General features: G+C 40.4%; 2 protein-coding genes across 4 annotated transcripts in view; one reads left to right on the plus strand and one right to left on the minus strand.

Moving 5' to 3' along the window:
* LOC112049616 (long-chain-fatty-acid--CoA ligase ACSBG2) overlaps positions 1-3,546 on the plus strand; it is a 37,490-nt gene extending 33,944 nt beyond the window's left edge. For all 3 annotated transcript variants that reach the window (XM_024087577.2, XM_024087578.2, XM_024087579.2), the window contains one exon: positions 351-3,546. In XM_024087577.2, coding sequence (XP_023943345.1) covers positions 351-427 — 77 coding nt within the window. In that variant the 3' untranslated portion in view covers positions 428-3,546. The remainder of the gene's footprint in view (positions 1-350) is intronic.
* LOC112053472 (patj homolog) lies at positions 3,547-22,938 on the minus strand. The gene is made up of 16 exons (XM_052887537.1): positions 22,394-22,938; positions 21,318-21,474; positions 20,587-20,759; positions 19,622-19,751; positions 19,054-19,166; positions 18,437-18,573; positions 15,378-15,526; positions 14,635-14,712; positions 13,866-14,067; positions 11,681-11,836; positions 10,867-11,009; positions 9,391-9,576; positions 8,735-8,883; positions 7,736-7,871; positions 6,583-6,749; positions 3,547-6,161 (listed from the first exon to the last, which is right to left on the minus strand). Exons 1-16 carry the CDS (start codon positions 22,481-22,483, stop codon positions 6,006-6,008), a joined length of 2,322 nt encoding a protein of 773 aa, XP_052743497.1. The 5' UTR covers positions 22,484-22,938; the 3' UTR covers positions 3,547-6,005.
* Between the last annotated feature and the right edge of the window lie 388 nt (positions 22,939-23,326).

Raw genomic sequence — 23,326 nt, forward strand, 5'->3', positions numbered from 1 at the left:
TATTGACGTTCGCAATGGAGTGGCCCAATTTAAATTGTAACTTCTCCCGTTTTCCCAACATTTCCCTTCACTGCTCTGATCCTATTGATCGTAGCGTGATGAAAAGTATACTATAACCTGCCCAGGAGTATGAAGAACAATTGTACTTAGTTTCGTTAAAATCCGTCGAGTAGTTTTTGTTTCTATAACGAACATACTGATTGCATTTTTGGCATCAGTATCGATCACTAATCACCCCTGATAGTTATTTTGGAAATATATTTCATGTACGGAATTTACCACTCTACAGATTTATTGTAACTATAGATGACTCTATTCGAGTGAATGAACTTGTTATTTTGATCTTACAGGTCCAACATTGAAAATCAAGAGAAACGTAGTCTACGAGAAATACAAAGACATAATAGAGGGTTTCTACAAAGAGTGAATTTTAGGTAGTTTGTACTTAGTCATATGGGCGTGGGAGGGAACGAATGTAATAAAATTGCTCAAATTAGCAGATAGTTAGACTTGTATTACGAGTAAACATTACGAGTTATTGTGATAATACTGGTAGAGCTAAGCAGTATCCATTATATAGAATGCAGATAAAATCTGTTTATTTTTGTGGTTACTTTTAATCGGGGGACACTGAAGTGAAACTTTGTTCTTGTTAAGAACCTTATTGCAAGACATTAAAGTCTGTATTTGACTGGATTTTAGTCGGCGTTATTGCTTACGAGGTGTTTAAGACAAGTGGTATAACTGTTACCTTATAATAGATTACACATTTACACCTAATGTTTGTCTTCATTTATAAACGTTCTGCTAGCTTTGTTTTACAACGAATTCAGAATTACGCAGGTCGTAAGAAGGCGCCACGTGACATCAATATTAGTTAAATTGAATAATATTTTATAACACATTTGCTTATAAAGTAACTCTTATTTCACTAATTTCAATATCGTAATGTATCTAATTTCGCACATGTGCCGTAATGTAACGTAAAATGCACATGTGCCGTAATCTATACTAATATTATAAAGAGGTAAAGTTTGTAAGTTTGTAAGTTTGTCACATTTTTTAAATGGGGTAATCTTCGGAACTACTGGTCCGATTTTAAAAATTCTTTCACCTGTAGAATGCTACATTATCGGGGAGTGCTATAGGCTATATTTTATATTGGTATCATATATATTAGCCGAGTTATCACAGTTTTTGTCATACAGGTCGGACTGAAAATCCTCTTAAACAGACTTATTCGCATGCGCTGCCTTAACTATTGTGTAAAATTGAAATTAATGTATGGAGACCTTATGTATCTTTAAAAGTTCTACAAAAAAGTCCGCGACACCATATATCTATCTTCTATATATTAGCAGATATAGTACCTTTTGTGTTTTAAAAATTATTAATTTTATATACTTAGGTTTACGTCATTATTTATACAACTAATCTTTAATCCTTATTAAAATAAATTATTTAATAATCACAAGGATATTATGGAGATAAGGTTTGCCCTTTACAGTATGTTAATTACTTAAATAGTTTCGGAGATAATACAAAATTTCTAAAAGACGCAGAAATTCCGCTATATGACGCCCGGCGCTTTCATTTACGTAGTTCCCGTTCCCGTGTGAATATTGGGATCAAACATAGCCTATGACACTCGCAAATAACGTAGCTTTCTATTGGTAAAACAATTTTCCAAATCGGTCCAGTAGATCCAGAGATTACCTCTTACAACCACACGAACTTTACCTCTTTATATTATTAGTATAGAAGTCTCTATTCCTCTTGGTCATACCACCACTCTCGAAGGACTGGACCGATTTTGCTAAGGGTAGGAGTAAGATAGAGAAGTTACAGGGTAGGGTAGGGTACGGGTAGGGAAGCGTAGGGGTAGTGTAGGGGTAGGGTAGGTTTAGGGCCGGGTTTAGGGTAGTGGTAGGGTAGGAGTAGAGGTAGGGTAGTGGTAGGGTAGAGGTACGGGAAGGATAGGGAAGTAGTAGGGTAGGAGTAGGGTAGATGTAGGATAGGCGTGAGATAGGGGTACGGGTGGGATAGGGGTAGGAAAGGGATAGGGTACGGGGAGGGTAGGAGTAGGATGGGGGTAGGGTGTAGGTAAGGTAGGGGTAGGGTAGGGTTAGGTTTGGGGTAGGGTGGGGGTAGGGTAGGGTAGGGTAGGGGTAGGGTAGATGTAGGGGTTGGGTTGGGTAGGGTTGGGGTAGTGGTAGGGTAGGGGTAAGGGTAGGGGTAGGGTAGGGTAGGGGCAGTAGTAAAGTTGACATCGAAATTTACGCGGACGAAGTCGCGGGCGTCCGCTAGTGAAATATAAAACCTTTATCATCAGTCTAATAACTCACGCACTTCGCTATCTGTGTGAAAAATGACAAGCGTATCAAAATGTCATCATATGGAAAACAGACAAAGATGCAAATACATTTTCAGAAAGTGTGTTTAAAGTGTGATTCTTTGCAAATGTGTTGTGAAACGTCGTATGACATACGTGCGCTTTGATAATTACAGCCTCTGCTTCCTTACTATAGCTCTCGCCAAGGCTCGAGCTTGCAATATCGCCTCGGCTGTAATTTTCAACTTAACGCACTTATATCATAAAAACTTATATATAAGAGAAGAAAGATAAGAGAAGAATCATAATGTATTATATAAGGACCCTCCGCGCCATTTTGTATAGATACAAAAAAGGACTAACTTGTGATGTTGATAATATATAAAATACAGAATACTATAGGCAAATTGCATTAACTGAGTAATCATCCGCGTGGTGCAGGTTGGAAGGAGGATTTAACGAATTTAGAAGACTTATTTTTCATTTGTTTTAGTTTTGGAAGTTCTTTTGTACGGTTTAAAGTAAAAAAGTAAGTGAAAAAGCGTCAAAGTACCAGGACAACAGAGAGTACTGACTTATACAGCCACTATACAATGTTTTTTTTAACTTTTTACGAAAACGCGTTTATGCTGGTACTTTGTTACACGATTTCAAAGTACCAGGATAACAGACTGTGATAAGAGTTATGTATTTTCTCAAAATAAACTTTTAAGAATAAGGCCACATAAGGCTGTGTTCACAAGGCGTTACTTTTGTTTACTCTCTGTTTACGTTATGTGAGACTTTTTTATGCATTTCATATTTAATTTTGAATAAGAATTTGGATCCTGACGTTCCACGACTTATTTCATTGATAAGCGCGGGCATTGATTTTGTACCGCGCTGATGAAAAGTAATCAATAATGTAGTTTTCTTATAGTATTTTGTATTTGCGAATACACTATCCACGTTTCATAACATATAACATGTTATGTTTCATGGCATACATAATGACGCGATGGGTTTTGCAAGGTGTCGCGAATATTTGCCTATGGTGATCGCTCTTAAGTTTCGAATGTGTGACGTCGAAGTTTCAAGACTAAGGGAGTAAGGCCATTTTCATCTTGAATAAATATATCGCTCATATTAGCTTAAGTTAAAATGTTGTGATTGGTTATAAAAGTGATGTAAATATTTTTGTTACTAAATATATATCTAAGTTTGAAATAAAAATCTTTCATTTGTTTTAATAACAATATAATTCGTTTGTCAATCTTACAACTAATAATACCTATAATCAATGACGTTAGAAGAAAAAATAGGTATACGCGGACCGAAAGTGGCACGTTAAAACTAAGCTAATTAGCAAACCTAAGCTCAGTCGCCTTTTCGTCATCGCACAGTTAAACTAATTTTTGTGTGCAAGTTGTAAATATTGAATGTGGTTTATGTCCTATCTACCTCTTTTTTCTTCTAACATCATTGCCTATGATGTTATAAGTAACGTCATTTAAAACTATGAAACGGAAGATTAACTCCCGCATTTGGAACAATGTACCATGGAAGTACCATAGACTATGTACGAATAATTGCAGAGTATAGGTTTCATGTCAATTTATTTGAGCAGTGTTTCAATTTTAATCTATTAAGTTGTTGTTTTTGGCGTCCAAATATAACGAAATACCTCAGAAATATTGGTGATAAAATATTAAATCCATAATTTAATAATTTCTTAAGATACGTGCACTTATATTTAGTTTGGGAGTAACATAATTTGCTATTTGGCATATTACGTAAGTATAGCCGTGAAAGTAATTAATGTAAAACTAACTTTAATACTTTCAATTATAGGATAGTTCGGGTGACAAGTGTCACTTTCATTTAATTAAAGATTGAGAAAGTAGATACCGATTAAATACCGATTCTCTGACTCTAGTATTAGGTATCAATTAAAATTTATACACACATTTGTTGAAAGTTTTTGTGATAATTAGTAGGAGGTACTAATAGACCAAAATCTATCCAATAAGCCGGATCTTACAGTGGAATTCATAAACGTTGCAGGAGCACCCACAGGGGACCATTCACCCGCTGAGTGTCGAATTCTCAAACGCATAGAGTTCAAATTCGACACTCGATGAATTCCATTGTAAGATCCGGCTTATTGGATAGATTTTGGTCTATTAGTACTTCCTGCTAATTAATCGTTCGTGCTCGTTAATCGGTAATTGTTATTTCACTCTTAGACCAGTGGGCGGTATCCGTTGAAGGAGTATGAAATGGACCAGCGATTAGCATGCCGCTGTCCGTCAAATTATTTCGAAAGATATTCGAATTTGGCATTATTTTCACATCTCTCTATACCATCTGACAACTTGTCGACAGAAAAATGCAAACAACATAGCGCCGTATATTGAATCGCCTTGTCGCGTTTCTTTACAGAGATAATGCATAAGTATATCTCTTTTTCGAGAGAATTCGCCGCATGTTGAAGTTGTGTATCAATTTCTGTCTACGGCGGCATCCCTTTCAATTCCATTAAGTCATACATTTTATCAGAAAATTATATAAAACTTCATACGCGTTGACCTGTCAACCGCACTGTCCTATATTGAATAAACAATAAAGTGTTTAATATTTTTTATTATCAATACAATTATTGGAATGTTGATAACAATAATAGAATAACGATCTAATAAACTCTAAATACTTATATCTTAAATATTCATCGATTTATGGTATGGGATAAACTTGTCATTGAGTACGATAAATTGATAATCTAAAATTATTACATCTATTAAGTACAATCTTCATAATAATAGGTGTCATAAATTACACTGGCGATAGTAAAGTACTAGTTAATATATATATTACATCATATACAATAAATAAGATATATGTGTACGAGTTATTAAAACAATAATTGTCATTTAAAAAAAATCTTCAGTAATATTTACTATCGCTAGTATATAAGTCCTTACAAGCCATAATAAGCTTCGGCAGTTCTAGTATGCGCCAAACTTAGAGTCCGCTCTGATATTGAACTGAGCAAATTTAACCCCGCTGGGATACGTTTCCATACACTGCGATATACGCTCATGTTCAGAGCGGTCTCGAAGTTTGGCGCGTACTATACTTATGTGTATTTAAAGACGTTTCACGTCAAAAGTCCAACTTATAGAGCGTTGCCTCATTATTGCGGACGGTGTGGCATACAACGAGTTAATCCGATTTTTTTATTCGTCTGATTATGTAATTTCCGTAGGCTCTTCAATAGGACCTCAGCGGCGTCACCAAGAATTTGGGTAAACGCAGAAGACGTGGGCGGGATGGCTCTCTAAGGGCGTCTCCTCTGAGACTCGGACCTTAGTGGGCCGTTTGGGAAGGGTGTTTTGGCCTGTAAAATGATATGTGTGCCTAGTGGGAGTTTTCAATATTTTCATACTGTTATCATTGCGTTAACGTAAACGCGAATTTATATGTAATTGAAACAGTTGTGCAGTAGTGCCACTAGATGGCGCTGTTTCAATTTCTTAGAAATTCGCGTTTAGGTTAACGCCATCGTCACAGTATCAAACTGCCACAAAGGCCCTCTACCGCACTAATGAAGCATCGCTGTTTGTGACTTACCGTATACTATACGTTTACCATCGGATCCTCACAACTGGGAGATGGTCCAATGGTACAGTCCAAGCTAGTCGTGCGAGGAGTACACAGGGGGTGCGGAGGCCGGCAGCGGGGGCGGGGCGTCAGCTAGCGGTAAGGGCTTGGCCACACCGATGCGAACCACACCGCGCGGAGCACCCTTTAATGCAGCCACTGCTTGCTCTAGACTCGCGTTCTCCAAATTCTGTTGATAATATATATTTTTATTACTCGACAAGATATATGTTTAGAAATCTACTACTGCTATATGAGTACTAGTAGTAGAAGTCTTTGTGATAGAACTCGATCGAGTGTTAAGGCTAAACAAGCATAGCCTTAACAGTTTAGTTTACCCTTAGCAGCGGCTGTACAACAATACTGTGCTCCTAATTGGGGTAAATTATTGTTGTTGTAGAAGCATATAAGGTTTGAAACCTATGCCTAATTACGAAATCTCGAAAACCCCTAACATACAAAGATGAAATTTGCCAGGGAAGTACATAGTAGTTAGGTGTCCGCTAAGAACGGATTTTGACATATGGCCGGATTAAGGAGGTCTAAGGGCAGACGAAGTCGCGGGCGTCCGTTAGTTGACTATAAAACACTTTCAACTGTGAATTGCTAACCTGATCGTTGACGAACAGCAGCCTGTCGCCGGGTATGAGCCTGGTGTCCTGCTGGGCCACTCCGCCGGGCACCAGGGACCTGATCACCACCAGCGTGTGCGACGGACGCAGCGGGTCCTGGTAATCCAGGATCGAGAAGCCGAGACCTCGTTCACCCTTCACTAATTCTGAAATTGAAAAAATATATGCTTGAAGATTGAAAATATAACTAATTAGCAGATGCCGCGAGGTTATACCCGCGTGGTTCCCGTTCCCTAAGGAACACGGGGATATAATATAGCCTACATCACTTGGGGACAGAGTAGTTTCCCAACAGTGAAAGAATTTTCCAAATCAGTTCCATTCGTTAAAAAAAAATGGACTTTAATATAGAGATAATAATGTAGAGCTCATACAGAGTCAACTTTAGTTAGTACTTAACTTTTTTAGTGCAAGTAAAGAGTGTTGTAGTACTAACTAAAGAATACTGTATATAACCGTTTTTAAAGTCTATTTTCTTACAATACAAACACATTTGCGTGAGTCTTCATATATGAGCTTTAGCGTTCTAAGTCACTGACATAGCTCAGCGAGTCGCGAAGCTAAAGTAGCAGTGGGCAGGCCACATAATTCGAAGAGCCGATGGACATTGGAGTCCCAATGTGCTGGAATGGCGACCCCGCAGCGGAAAGCGCAGTGTAGGTCGACCCCCCCACTAGGTGGACCAAGGATATCAAGCGGGTTGCAGCGTTGGATTTACAAGACGGAGGTCTTTGGTTCGATCCTCAGCTGGGCCGGTTAAGGTTTTCTTAATTGGTCCAGGTCTGGCTGGTGGGAGGCTTTGGCCATGCCTAAATACCACCCTACCGATAAAGACGTACCGCCAAGCGATCTAGCGCTCCGGTACGCTGTCGTGTAGAAACCGAAAGGAGTGTGGATTTTCATCCTGCTCCTAACAAGTTAGCCCGCTTCCATCTTAGATTGCATCATGACTTACCATCAGGTGGGATTGTAGTCAAGGGCTAACTTGTAAAGAATAAAAAAAAAGAGCCGCTGGATGCTGGCGGCTCGAGACTGTTGTGCTTGGGGGTCCATGCAAGAGGCCTATGTCCAGCAGTGGACGTCTATCGGCTGATAAGGTAAGGTTCTATGTTCAGTGTATAGTACATCTCACCGATGATGTGCGGCTCGGACGACCACATGGCGAGCCCGGTGAGCGGCTCCAGGCTCCGCGAGCGCACCTTCCCGCCCGCGCCGAGACCATTGCCTTCCTCCGCGCCCGCACCTGCTAGGCTGCCGTCCGATTTGGCCTGCAGCATTCACAGTTATTAACAAGATCTATACTACAGCCTTTCTTGACGAATACTGTTTAGCAACAAACAAATTGAAAATGAGGGTATAAATCACTAGTCATTTCACACCTAATAATAATTATAATTAACTTGTTCTGAAATCAATGAAAATAAAATTGATTAATAAGCTTAGAACAATTAGATATGGTTAATATGTTTTACTAGCGGTCGCCCGCGAATTCCTTCGCGAGTCCTTATGTGTTAATCCATGCTATAATATATCTCAATACCAAATTTCAGCTAATTCGGTTAAGTAGTCGAGGCGTGAAAGAGTAACAGACATTCATATCATTAAGATCATCAGTTTTTGCAAATCTCGGGAAACCATGGACTTTTTTGGGATAAAAAATAGCCTATGTGTTAATCCAGAGTAAAATCCATTTCCATTCCAAATTTTAAATGAAATGAAATGAAATGAAATTTTATTTGCCTAATACACGTATACAAATGGTGTTTTACAAGTATAATTAGTCACAGTGTATTACCATTAACATGGTGTGCAAATTTTACAATTTCATAAAGCACTGTTTAAGTAATATTATTTACTTACAATGTTATAATTGTTACTAATAAAATAAATACAATTAAGATTGACATTTAAATATACATAATTGAAATTAAATTATACGAAAATATGTCCAAATGAAATTTCGATCTACCGCAGGGAGACATGTTATTTTAATAGTCAGATATAATAGAAAATTATAAGAGAATCATAACCATAATTTAGCCAAATCGCTTCAGTAGTAGCGGTGTTAAAGAGTAACAAACATCCAAACAAATTTTCGCGTTAATAATATTAGTAGGAAAGTAGGATGTACCTTGACAAGGGTGGCGGCGGGCGGCGCCAGGTCGAGGGGGGGCGCGGGGCGCGGGCGCGCGCACACCATGCACACCTCGCTGGACAGCTCCTTCAAGATCGACACCACCTCCAGGTGGTTCATGCCCAACAGACGATGACCGTTTACCTCTGTGTAAAGAAAAGGCACAAATTCAAATTAAATTTTTGTTCATTGAGTAAATAATGTTTATTTACAATCGTCAAATTGTAATTATTTTTACACCACATGAAATGTGCTTTACATTTTCTTTTAGTTATTTTTTTTTATTACGTCCACGGTGCCTTCGTATGAGATGCCAAAAGCACCGTAGAAGTCAAATCAACTTACCGAGTAACCGTCGCCTGGTTTATGGACGCCCGCGCGTCCGACTTGCCCTTCAGGAAGAACGGACCGCACATAGTGATGCTGACGCACCTCGCATCCACCCTCTACGTCCACGGTGCCTTCTAGTGAGATGCGTAAACCATAATAGAGTCTACTGACCAAGTAACATACCGCCTGGTTTTTGTACGCTGGCGCGTCCAATTGGCCCCTCGGGAACACGAACTGTACAGTGATGCGGACGCATCTCGCCTCCACCCTCTACGTTCACGGTGCCTCCGAATAAGATGCCCAAACCACAATAGAGGACTTACCGAGTAGCTCGTCGCCTGGTTTATGTACACCCGCGCGTCCGACTGGACCCTCGGGCAGCACGGACCGCACGTAGTGATGCGGACGCACCTCGCGTCCACCCTCTACGTCCACGGTGCCTTCGAGTGAGATGCCCAAACCACCGCCACCTCGGACCACTACGCCGACTATGATCTCTACTTCGTCTCCTGAAAAATAATGGTGATAGAATGTAATATAAAAAACAAACATACAGCCGAACGTAGAACGTAGTATTTTCATAACCCTGCTAATCCTATCGGTAACGGATTAAGAGCCTACACCTACTACTACTCCAATAACGTAATAGTTAGTTACGGGTATTCCGTTTAGTAATTAATTACATCATTATACCATGATTCTAAGTAGCAGAGCTGGTTATTAGCATTATACTGATGATCATCATCATCATCATCATCATCATCATTAACAGCTGATGGACGTCCACTGCTGGACATAGGCCTCTTGGAGCATCCAGCGGCTCCTTAGAATTTAAATTATACTGATACATTATATTACGTAAAAATTATGACAACAGGTTGAGACAACCACAAAAACTTATGCAGCTGAGATCTGCGGCATTATTTTTGACACCAAAGCAAGTGTAGCTCAACATCGTCAAAAATTAAGTTAATGTTAGGAGTCACATCCCTCTGTAGTGAGGAAAACTCGTATGTCAAAAGGAGGATGAGAACAGTCGCAGTCTCACCCAGGATGGCCTGCCACTTCCTCTTGATGGTGTCCTTCTGTTCCTGCGTGCGCGGCATCTCGAATTGCGGGCCTCGGTCAAATCGCTAGTCAGTCGGTCAGTCAAAAGTTTGTTATTACTAGAAAAGTGGAAAGAAAGAAACCTCGAGGACGAAGACAAATGCGTCGGTTAGACCAAATCCGCCCAACTCTCGACACCAATGTAAACATGGCTCAGAAAGTCGCCAGAAGTCGAGCCGTAATGCGCGACATCGTCTAAAATTGAGTTAGAGTTAGGAGACACGACCGTTCATAGTGAGGAATACTCGTATGTCAGAAGGACATCCTCCTTCTGTCATACGAGTCTTTTGTCTTCTTCTGAACAGTCACAGTCTTACCCAGGATGGCCTGCCACTTCCTCTTGATGGCGTCCTTCTGTTCCTGCGTGCGCGGCATCTCGAATTGCGGGCCTCAGTCACATCGGTAGTCAGTCGGTCAGTCAAAAGTTTGTTATTACTAGAAAAGTGGAAAGAAAGAGACCTCGAGGACGAAGACAGATGGGTCGGTTAGACCAAAATCCGCCATTCTCGACAGCAAAGCAACTAAGGCTCTGTAAGTCACCAGAATTCGAGCCACAATGCGCGACATCGCCTAAAATTGAGTTAGAGTTAGGAGACACGACTCTCCATTGTGAGGAATACTCGTATGTCAGAAAGACATCCTCCTTCTGTCATACGAGTCTTCTGTGTTCTTCTGAACAGTCACAGTCTTACCCAGGATGGCCTGCCACTTCCTCTTGATGGCGTCCTTCTGTTCCTGTGTCCGCGGCATCTCGAACTGCGGGCCGGCGCGCGGCGCGGGGGGGACGGGGCTGCGCGGTGGGGATGGCTCGCTGTCCTCCACCGTTGTCTCTACTCTGTGAACCATACCATAGACTATTTAGAATTCGCTAGTCATTATAATATTTAAAAAAAACCGCTTACCAGGTAGGTCTAAGATTCGGGTCACAAGTCACAACATATTTCGTGAAAAGAAAAAAACAGTCAACTAATAACATAAACAAACCGGCATGCTTAGAGAGCTCTTAACACAAAAACGATTGCAATAATGACACATTCATTCTATCGAAAAAGTTTTTATAAACGGGTTAGATCGTTAATTTCGCAGAGGGGTAAAGTCTAGCGAGGCTAGGTTTAGACGGCCTCCGTGGCGCAGTAGTGTGCGCGGTGGATTTACTTGACGGAGGTTCTGGGTTTGGTCCCCGGCTGGGCCGATTGAGGTTTTCTTAATTGGTCCAGGTCTGGCTGGTGGGAGACTTCGGCCGTGGCTAGTTACCACCCTACCAACAAAGACGTACCGCCAAGCGATTTAGCGTTCCGGTACGATGTCGTGTAGAAACCGAAAGGGGTGTGGATTTTCATCCTCCTCCTAAACAAGTTAGCCCGCTTCCATCTTAGATTGCATCATCACTTACCATCAGGTGAGATTGTAGTCAAGGGCTAACTTGTAGAGAAGAAAAAAAAAGGCAGGTCCCTATATAATTCGTCTGAGCGCGGTGCATGTGCAACAAGAGTTGTGCGTACTCACGGGCTCTGCAGGTGCGTCATCTGTATGTCCTGGTCGGCGGCGGGCTCGGGCCGGTGCATGTGCAGGAAGGGGTTGTGCGCAGTGGCCGCCGCCGCCGCGCTCTCCCCCGCCGCGATCGCCTGCTGCAGCTGCTCGAACTTCGGCCCACGAAGGTACCTGCAACATTGCAACATTACATTACTTTTATATCCTTAACTAGCTGACTCCGCGCGGTTTCACCCGCGTGGTTCCCGTTTTCGTAGGAATACGGGGATAATATATGGCCTATAGCCTTCCTCGATAAATGGGCTATCTAACACTGAAAGAATTTTTCAAATCGGACCAGTAGTTTCAGGAACACCTGTCCGATTTGAAAAATTCTTTCATCGCGTCCATTAGCGCGTTCAATCAATCAAACAAACAAACAAACTCTTCGGCTTTATAATATTAGTATAGATTTACACTCTGGGGGGTAAGATTGTAATGAGGCTTTCAAGATGCTGCCATATACAGTTACATAGTAAAATAGTGTTTAAAACTGAAGAGACGGATATCTTAGCAATCCATGGATTTACAGTGCGGGTGCCGGGTCCATCGCGTGGTAGAGAGAAAAACTCCGAGCAAAGTCCAGGACTTGTGATCAGGATGTAGGGTTAAGGACTTCCTTGACAATTGGTTAACACTTCTCTCCTCCGCTCGTGTTGTTCTCCCTGCCTAGCCAAATTTGGTAAGATCCTATTAAAGCAGCTTTGGATACCCTTTCTAATATGGAATTTAGCTGAAGTTCTAGAGAGGCCAAAGTCTTTAAGCAAATTATAAAGAGATTTTGCTGGTAATCCTCTCGCACGTATACGGCGTACAGACTAACGACATAGCCATTTTTAATTAGTTCATTTGTTAGGTCAAAATATTTATTCACTTTTATACTGTGGTCCTTCGGAATGTGAGTCTCCCACAGCACAGTACGCTCTACAAGTACTATTCCCTTAGTTTGTATGGACAAAAGGAAAAATGTCTGGTCTAGATCCGCTGGGATTTTATAATGTTTCTCATACGTATCCATTAATAAAGTCCAATGAGATGCAGAACCTAGTGACGCGTACTTTGCCGGTCCCGTTATTTTTCCAACTCCAGCGTGACAATGTTCCCGCTCTGCTTGAGCGCGTCGACCGCCCGCTCGTTGGACTTGCCCGCCAGCGACACGCCGTCCACCGCCACGATGCGGTCGTTGACGCGTACTTTGCCGGTCCCGTTACCTTTCCAACTCCAGCGTGACAATGTTCCCGCTCTGCTTGAGCGCATCGACCGCCCGCTGGTTGTACTTGCCCGCCAGCGACACGCCGTCCACCGCCACGATGCGGTCGTTGACGCGTACTTTGCCGGTCCCGTTACCTTTCCAACTCCAGCGTGACAATGTTCCCGCTCTGCTTAAGCGCGTCGACCGCCCGCTGGTTGGACTTACCCGCCAGCGACACGCCGTCCACCGCCACGATGCGGTCGTGACGAGTACTTTGCCGGTCCCGTTACCTTTCCAACTCCAGCGTGACAATGTTCCCGCTCTGCTTGAGCGCGTCGACCGCCCGCTGGTTGGACTTGCCCGCCAGCGACACGCCGTCCACGGCCACGATGCGGTCGTTGACGCGTACTTTGCCGGTCCCGTTACCTTTCCAACTCCAGCGTGACAATGTTCCCGCTCTGCTTGAGCGCGTCGACCGCCCGCTGGTTGGACTTGCCCGCCAGCGACACGCCGTCCACGGCCACGATGCGGTCGTTGACGCGTACTTTGCCGGTCCCGTTACCTTTCCAACTCCAGCGTGACAATGTTCCCGCTCTGCTTAAGCGCGTCGACCGCCCGCTGGTTGGACTTACCCGCCAGCGACACGCCGTCCACCGCCACGATGCGGTCGTGACGAGTACTTTGCCGGTCCCGTTACCTTTCCAACTCCAGCGTGACAATGTTCCCGCTCTGCTTGAGCGCGTCGACCGCCCGCTGGTTGGACTTGCCCGCCAGCGACACGCCGTCCACGGCCACGATGCGGTCGTTGACGCGTACTTTGCCGGTCCCGTTACCTTTCCAACTCCAGCGTGACAATGTTCCCGCTCTGCTTGAGCGCGTCGACCGCCCGCTGGTTGGACTTGCCCGCCAGCGACACGCCGTCCACGGCCACGATGCGGTCGTTGACGCGTACTTTGCCGGTCCCGTTACCTTTCCAACTCCAGCGTGACAATGTTCCCGCTCTGCTTGAGCGCGTCGACCGCCCGCTGGTTGGACTTGCCCGCCAGCGACACGCCGTCCACGGCCACGATGCGGTCGTTGACGCGTACTTTGCCGCTAACTGCTGCAGCGCTGCCAGGAGTCACAGACTTCACGAATATACCCGACAACTCTTCTTTCTCGCACACGTAACCTGCGGAATGAAGATAATCCTTTAAAGTCTCAGACTAATTAGATAAAGACCTGCCTCGCAAGACATTATTTTTCTGTCAAAGTATATGATCAACGATCTTATGCGATTATAAACACTGTCTCTATAGAATCGATGTTTCATAGTTCACAATCGTGTCCGTCGGTTAAAAACCTCCGTAAAAATACCTTTATGTGTAGTTAAATGGTGTAAAAAACGAACAAAAACTGCTAGTTTAGTATAAGATATGTATGAAAGCTCGTTTTCCTTAGAAAATGGCAAAAAATTTTATTTGTGAATTTGGGTGCGATACTAGTCCTTATGTATTTAGTCTGAGTTTAAAGTATATTTAACTGAACTCGCAAAACTACGCATGCATACCTAAAAGCCATTGATAACATAATGAAGCGGAATTGCAGTAGCGTCATACTCAATTCAGATGGCCTAGCAGCAGATAAAGTAGATTATGAAACTATTACACAACTTAACTTTGTTTAAACACTCCTGATTCAATTGCTCCTATAATGAAGTCAATTATTAATTACATATTATGCAAATGTAAAGAATTACCTGCGATTGTGATGCCCAATCCATTTTCATCTTTCTTAAGTTGGACAGTAAACCGGTCAACCTCGGGTGATTCTGCATCTTTTGAACAAAATATTATCAATTGAAAAAAAATTGTATGGCATATATCAAAAAATAAAATAAACAAAAGATATCTTTGAAATAATCCCTAAAATATCTGATTCGTCTGGTAATGAAACGAATTTCCACTATGATTTTAATAATCTGATGAAACTATCAATAATGATTGGTTGCTCTATAATGACAGGTCTTTGTGATAATGTGGTGTTGCCACACAGTAAGTTTATTAGTTCCATTTTTATTAACTTCTACTCTTTTATGACTCACTATGCGCTTCTATCCCATCCCCTTCGAGTTTCGTTCAGTGCTAGATTACACACCGCTATCTGTACGAATCTAAATATATAAAACTCAAAGGTGACTTTTATGGTGATCTATCTACGCACCGCCCAAGCCACTGAATGGATCGGGCTGAAATTTGGCATGCAGGTAGATGTTATGACGTAGGCGTCCGCTAAGAAAGGATTTTGATCACCTTTACCTCCAAGGGGATAAAATAGGGGTTGTAACTTTGTATGGAAAGTCCTTCATTTTTAGAGTTACAGTTTTAAAAAATTGTTCATTAATCATAAAAAAAAATAAGAAATATAACGTGATTCAAGAATTTTTGAAAATTCAACCCCAAAAGTGGTGAAATAGGGGTCCGCTAGTATACAAGTATAAACCTGATTCTGGCGGTGGTGTTATGGACGCGTCGAACACAAATCTGGATACGTTAGAGTTGAGTGGTACAGGCGTGGGTTGCGTGTGGAACACTTGCTCGAAGCCGGCCTCCAGGAGATAGCGGTCCAGTGCTTCGGGACTCGACAGGAGCCTGGAACAATATAAATATGGCTAAACAAAAGGGTTATGTTGAGCACGAGTCTCAGAATGCTCTCTAATTTTTCAGTTTTTTTTTATTCTTCACAAGTAAGCCCTTGACTACAATCTCACCTGATGGTAAGTGATGATGCAATCTAAGATGGAAGCCGGCTAACTAGTTAGGGGGAGGATGAAAATTGACACCACACATATCGGTTTCTACACGGCATTGTACCGGAACGCTAAATCGCTTGGCGGTACGTCTTTGCTTATTGGGTGGTAACTAGCCACAACGGAAGGCTCCCACCAGCCAGACCTGGGCCAGTTAAGAAAATCTCAATCGGTCCAGCTGGGGATCGAACCCAGGATCTCCGTCTTGTAAATCCACCGCGCATACCGCTGCGCCACGGAGGCCGTCGAGACAGTTTAACCTTACCCCTAGGTTTGGCTAATAGAGAGCATTCTGAGAGGAGATACGTGCTTAACAGTGAGCCAAATATGAGATGTTATTATAAAACAAAGGCCTATGAAAAAAAATGCATGCAGGTAACTTGCCTCGTAGGTTCCGTACAGCACACTTTGCAGGAGTGCTGCTTTGTTAAAGGACATCTTTCTTCACTTAACAACACTGAGGCATTTGTTGTTGCTTGCTTCATCTCATTTCATTAACTGTTAATTGGCTGATCAGGTCGGTGGTAATGATGTTGATGTAGGTCATTGATTCCCAAAGTGGTTTATATCGACCCCTAGGGGTCTATGACAAACTGCAAGCGGTCTATGTCAGCGAAAAAAATTATGGGGGTCCATTAAATGAAAATGGTTTCCACAATAGTGGATCATAACACGGACACTAATAGTACCTATTTTTTACATCATATTATCTTATATTATCAAAACATATACATTATTTTAAAAGTAACTATGAATAAAAAAAATCATTATACACCGCGCTACGTTATTCGTCTTAAACCAAAATCCCACATAATGTACCCAATGTCTATTATCCATCAGTGTTATTAAAAAAAAAAACAAAGTACAATTAAAGGAGTTACAATTGTAATAAACTTTCAAAAATCGATTATTTTAACACATCCTGTATTTTCAAACATCTACCTACCTCCTCGCCGCAGTCACGTCGGCAGCCCGTCGGTCCCTTTGAGCTTTGAGGTCATTCACTTTAACCTATTTCTTTAAATTAAATTTTATTTTATTTACGGGTGTTAACCCGTACTAGACCTGTGTCGATTGCGATTGATCGAATCTCTGATACCCGATCAGTACTTGTGCGTGAGCGAGTGACGCGGCCGTCAGCGCCTCAAATAATCTGCGAACGATTTTTGTTCACCACACTGAATTGGACTTGTAACAATTATCTGGATCGAATACTCGTCGGTCAGTCGTACAACATCACTCTACAGAATAGCAAACCTAAAATCCGATCAGTTCGGAATTTTAACGGCCTTCGTGGCGCAGTGGTATGCGCGGTGGATTTACAAGACGGAGGTCCTTGGTTCGAACCTCGGTTGGGCCGATTGGTGTTTTGGTCCAGGCCTGGCTGGTGGGAGACTTCGATCGTGGCTCGTTACCACCCTACCGACAAAGACGTACCGCCAAGCCGTGGATTCAAATACTCCCCCTAATAAGTTAGTCCGTTTCCATTTCAGATTGTATAATCACTTACTACACTACCGTCAGGTGAAATTGTAGTCGATGGCTAACTTGTAACGAATAAAAAAAGGGTTCCGATTCATGTCCTACGGATGTTCAGTTTAAGACTCAAGTAACTACATACTTTAAGTCGAGTCGTAACGATACACAAAACACGAAAACCCGTGACCCGAATGATCGAATTATTAAGACCCAACCAATCACCTTGGGTTATAAGAAACGATCGAAAGATACATTTCTTACCTGTACCTATTTTTGGACATTGCCGACAATAGTTACGGGTTAGGCGGCGAGCGGCTTTATCAAAGAGGAAACCGCAAAAGACTAGGGCTTGCTATTTTTTAAAATATCGGATTCTCGATATATCGATAATTTCAAAATAAATTTTTCGGCTAAATGAAAACTTTTAACAATTAAGTATTTATTAAACTTCACTATTTTTTTATGTAACTAAATTGACAAGTAAATTAATACGATTAAACATTTTTAAAGTTTTGTCTGAGGGTAAAGTAGTGTATACTATCTGAATACATTACGTTTTACTTGTTTCAGTGACATTTTCGATAAAATGCAATTAAATAAACTAAAATATGAAAAACGTAATAAAGTATAAATAAAGTAAAGTAGATTATGTTTGATAATGTTTTAGTTTAAATAATTTGCGAGGGATATAAAAAATTAAAACTTGTTAAAAATATCTAGTATCGATATCTACGTTTCAATATCGAACTATCGATATATCGTCCATAAAAATATTAGTAATGAATACTTATCGCTATTAAGTGATAATGTCGATATTTTGATATATCGATATTTTATTAACAGCCCTAGTAAAGACACTGCCGCCGACTAGGTGTATCAAAAATAGTAGGTATGTAGGTATTAAACAACAAAATTTCTGAAACTAGGTTAAAGTTCATTAACTTCTTCTTTCCAAACAGAATGAAACAGGATGTTCTGAAGTTTTTTCATCAATTTTAATTTTTTTTTTCGATAGCGTGTGAATGTGCTTCAGCTTATTTTTAATATTACTATAGAGTTTCTCGTAATGGATACATACATGTCGCGGCGGATTATAGACGCGGCCGGTAGCACGGTGTATATGTTTATAAAATTGTGTAAGTTGTAGGATACAGAAAATCAATATCAAATAAGTAGGGGGTCTACCCAACACGGAAAAACATGGCAAGGGCCACAAAAAAGTTTGGGAAACTCTGATGTAGGTGGTGGCGATGATGATGCAGGTAGCACACACCTGGCGGGTACGACGGGCGCGTTGGACGCGTGCACGGCCGCGGGGTCGACGGCGCGCGCCACCACGAGGCGCACGCGCGAGCCTGACGCGCGCAGCACCCCCGCCACCTGCTCCGACCCCATCTCCATGAGACTCACCTGAAAACGGCGTTTAAGGGGTGCTCTAGATAATGTAAGTATTTATTTGTGTTTCAATCTCAATATACATACAGTAGAACCCGTTTAATACGATTTCGACCCACCTAAAAATGCGTCTTAGACGGGATTACACGTATGTGACATGAAGGCGTATTAAACGGGATGACGAATCGTATTAAGCGTTAGGAAATGTATGAAAACATGTCTCAAGTTGTAGGGACTGGCGTAAAATGATGTATTATGCGAGTAATCGTTTTAAGCGTGATCGTCTTAAGCGGGTTCTACTATAATTGCAAAAGGTCACTCATCACGAAATCTCGAAAACCGCTTGACTTACAAAGATGAAATTTGGCAGGTATGTTGTTTATGTGTGGTAGGTGAACGGATTTTGCGGCAGGGCCGGATTAAGGAGGTCTTAGGGCGAACGAAGTTATGGGTATCCTCTAGTACAGCAATGAAGATAGTTTTAGTACGACTTACATCGCCGATCTGTAATATATGATCTCCTGACTTCAATCTGCCATCGCGATCTGCCACTCCACCAGCTAGTATGGTCTTCACTATAACACCACTTGTTCTGGCACCAATAATACCTATTTTAAAAGGGTTGATATTTTAAAATGGGATGGTTAAAATGGATAAAAAAAATAGGGGTAAAGCGTGAAGTGTTTGATTTTTAATCAGAAATCAGAACAATTCTGCCTATTTTGTCAGCCTTTTGCAATACAAGTTTCTAACTAAATCATTAACTGATCTGCTTCTTCCATAAGTAAACAAGTATTACATAAAAAAAACTTATTTGTTACGTTTTTCGCTATTTTGTAAAAAAAAATGAGATTTTATTGTACAGGTCTCTTAAATAGAAGCAGGTTAAAAATATGGTTTCAATAAAATAAAACATTGTTTTATATTATGTGTCAATTATTGCTGGCTACATAATAACTGCACATATAAATGCATGAAATTTTATGCCAAGCATTATCAGAGCCAGTATTCAATTTAAGATCATTTTAAGAGAGTTCTAAACAAATCATTGGAAATTATTTACCAAATCCAAGTCCAGTTCCATCATTAACCAAGTTGATAATTTCAACTTGAGCCCAATCTCCAGCCACAATGTTGGTTGATGCAGAGACCAGAGAATCGTCATTTCGCGACATCTCTAGCAGCCCCCTTGTCTAAAAGATAACATTCTACTATAATTATTATACTTGTAGTACTATAATTGCTCTTCAGTATGGCCTTATTAATTTTGAGCTGCCTTACTATAGGAACAACCCAGTATTAGTTCTTGAAAATAGCAGTGCATTGCTCTACTGGAGCCAAATAATTATCAGTGACAGGGAATATAGCCAATAGACCTGATAGTCGATCGGTCAGTGCAATAATTGTTGATATTACTATTCCACTATGTTGATAATTTGGTTAAAACCGAAAAGGAAAAACTATCATAATACTTGGACCTTGGACAAACATCTTAAGAAGCTTTCACTTCACTGTTGGATCAAGGGTCGTTTACAGAAGGCAGTGATTCTTGAGACAGCGCATATGGGTAAGGAGGTGTCTCATTCTAGACCCCTGACCGCCAGTTGCTTGGGCACTCAAATGCCCCCAGCGGGGGGTTGTATTTCTTTTTATAAATTTCACATTTCATTTCACAATTTTACAATAGTGTTTTGTATTATATTTTGTATTAACATTGTTAAAAATTAAAAAAAGGACATAAATAAATGATAAAGAACTACTACTACTATGTAACTTATGAAGATAATTATTTGGCACATTTGGCGAGCTAGAGAATTATGAATTTCTATAACAGTCTATGTCTATATAGATGTATATGTATATGAATGTGAGTCATACTTGACACAGAATCTCCTTGTTTTCTAATGTTATAGGCAAACATATTAATGCTGACAGGAACAGTACAGAGAAAGAATCATTTATAATTTATTAAAATCCACGAGTGTTGGATCTGTCATGCATGAAGACCTCAAAAAATTAAGTTGTTACCTGCTTGGGTGACATGTTAGAATCGACTGAGGCTGAGTCCAGACCAAGAATCCGCTCAGTGTCAGAGCCTGAACCAAATTCTAGGCTGTGAGGTGGTGACACCTGTGGGACTCTCTGTTCTTCCTCACCCTCATGAGTCCCATATAGATTTCTGGTTTGAATTGCTAAATCACCTGTAGTTAACAAATGAGATTTAAACAATAAACCGGGCTATGCGGCTCGTCCATTCTCTTTCTTCAAACACTAATGCTTTGAAAAAGAAATATTATATATCAACAGGTCACATGATCAAGTTGTCGGCTGGATCTGTCATTCTCATACATTTTGTTACTTTTTGATGCATTAGCATTTGTAAAATGATAATCAACATACCACATGGCTAAGTTGTCTGGGCTTTGCTTTGTTATAGCAACTGTATCACATGATTTATCATGATATCATTATGTTGCAACCTATAGTTGTCTTAACATAGTATAAAACAAAGTTAAGCCCATTGTCTATAAGTGGTTTTTATTATTGAATAGTTCAAAAGGAAGATTATTACATATTTTATAGTTTAACATAACATACTAAGGCGATGAAGTTGTGGACAACTTCATCCACAGAACAGTAAAAAAATACTTTTCAAAAATCATAAAATAAATATTATTTGAATATCTCTTCTGCATGTACACTCATGTTTACTTTCTACTAAAATTTTGCACTAAATAAATATTGAAATCCATTTTTACCAGCTGGTGTAATGTCAAAGTCTCCTGGAAGTATTGATGGGTGGTGAGCCACTTGAGTGGCCAGCATTCCGATTGAGTCATGTAAAGTGGCTATGCTCTTTAAAATAGGGCTTTCCAGTAGGTTAATAAGGAGGTTCAGGTCATCATTTGTAGCTGCCTGCAAAAATCATTCAGCATTCATCAACATTTTGGCTGTTGGGAGGCTTTCGTCCATGGTTAGTTACCACCATACCAAGAAAGCGATTTAGCGTTCTGGTATGATGTCATATATAAACTAAAAGGGGTGTGGATTTTTATACTCCTTCTAACAAGTTAACTTAGCTTCCATCATCATCACTTAACATCAGGTGAGACTGTAGTTAAGGGCTAACTTGTAAAGATTAAAAAAGAAAAAATATCACTTTAGTAATATAAACCTGTCTCATTGGTTTAGTGGCTATGAATTCTTTTTAGGTTTGAGTTATAGGTTTGAAATATTAAGTTCATTTTGGCAATAAATTTATAATACCATCCCAGTTCTGACTGACTGTCCTGTGCTTCAGATTATTCATTATTTTCTGAGAGTTAATAGATTGGATATTTTATTGAACAGTAGTGTAGCTCTTTTCTCCTACTTAATTGTTTTTAGTTAAAATTTATATTAATAAACAGATTACCTTGAAGTACACTTAACTTATATCCCATAAAAGGTCAATACTAATTTATATTTAGGACTACAGTGTTGTCTTTCAGAAGACCTAATCAACTGATATGATAATGATAAGGAAAACATTGTAAAGACCTGCATACTAGAGAATTTTCTCAATTCTCTCTGTGTGTGAAGTCTGCCAATCCGCATTGGGCCAATGTGGTGGACTATTGGCCAAACCCCCTCATTCTGTGGAGACTAGAGCTCAGCAACGAGCCCAATATGGGTTAATAATGATGATAATGTGTAGGAACTCAGACCAATTACCTTTTATTGGACTTGTATTACAGGTCTGGAGTTGGTCTGAGTGTAGGAATAATCAAAATAGCTAAAATTGACAATGTTATTGTATAACATTGGGAAGGGAACATATAAAAAGTAAGTTTACCTTCAACTTCGGATCATCACTCTGATCCACAGCAGCTTTAACACTTTCTAATTGTTGCAAGGCGTTTGATAAATTCACCCCTAGATGCATTGTTAAATTAGAGGAATCTCAAATTTCAAATACTGAGTTACTTTTTTAATCGCTGGAGGACAGACTACGGTGGCATGTGGTATGTATCGTAGCGGAGAATCTCATTAAAAATTAAAAAATTAATAATGTGTATTGTGTATGTGAAAATTTACGAAATAAAATTATTTGACTTGACAACTCTTGACAACTCAAGTCCACAGACCATGGGGGTGAAACTTCCGCACAGTTCGCTTACGTAAAATATTTTGTATGAAGTGCTGTCTTCCAGCGCTCACGGTACAAAAACTTAAGCGAAGTTTTCTCAGGCACAATATAGATGGCACGCATGAAGCACATTATTTGATTAAAATCACTCCTGTTCAGTCTATGAAAGTTTAAAAAAATATAGTTTCAAATATGACAGTTTAGCTGTCTTTGAATTTTTTCTGTTGTTGCTATAGTGATGTTTATATTATGTCAATAAAAATTCAGCACACAATCGGGATCAGAGTTTAATTTAAAACATGATGACAGTGGTGAACGAAAAATATTAAAATAAGATGTAATCGGTACAAATAAGTGTTTATAATGGGTATTACTTGTGGATTTGGTGTGCATAGTGAATAATTAACCATGGAACATGCTCGACCACCATCGGAATTATGCTCAGAAGGCGGCCCGGTGTGTCGCGAAACGGCGTGGCGAAAATGTCGCCAGCAATTTTACGAATTCTTAAAGGTGATCAGTGGTTATTTATAATCATAAACGTCAATATTCATAGTTGGTGCACTAATGTTATCAGGCTGCTGAAGTGCATTTAGATATTTTCATAATCACAAAAGAAAAAATAAATCGTTGAATAAT

This window comes from Bicyclus anynana, chromosome 1 (genome assembly GCF_947172395.1).
Source record: "Bicyclus anynana chromosome 1, ilBicAnyn1.1, whole genome shotgun sequence".
Lineage (NCBI taxonomy): Eukaryota > Metazoa > Arthropoda > Insecta > Lepidoptera > Nymphalidae > Bicyclus > Bicyclus anynana.

Bases quoted from the DNA above. Each gene is read 5' to 3' on its own strand.
- LOC112053472 (XM_052887537.1), bottom strand. From the start codon at position 22,483: ATGCATCTAGGGGTGAATTTATCAAACGCCTTGCAACAATTAGAAAGT. The intron at 20,760-21,317 runs GTAAAAATGGAT...TGTTAACTACAG, and splicing joins CTTTGACATTACACCAGCTG to GTGATTTAGCAATTCAAACC. The intron at 19,752-20,586 runs GTAACAACTTAA...GTTATCTTTTAG, and splicing joins CTAACATGTCACCCAAGCAG to ACAAGGGGGCTGCTAGAGAT.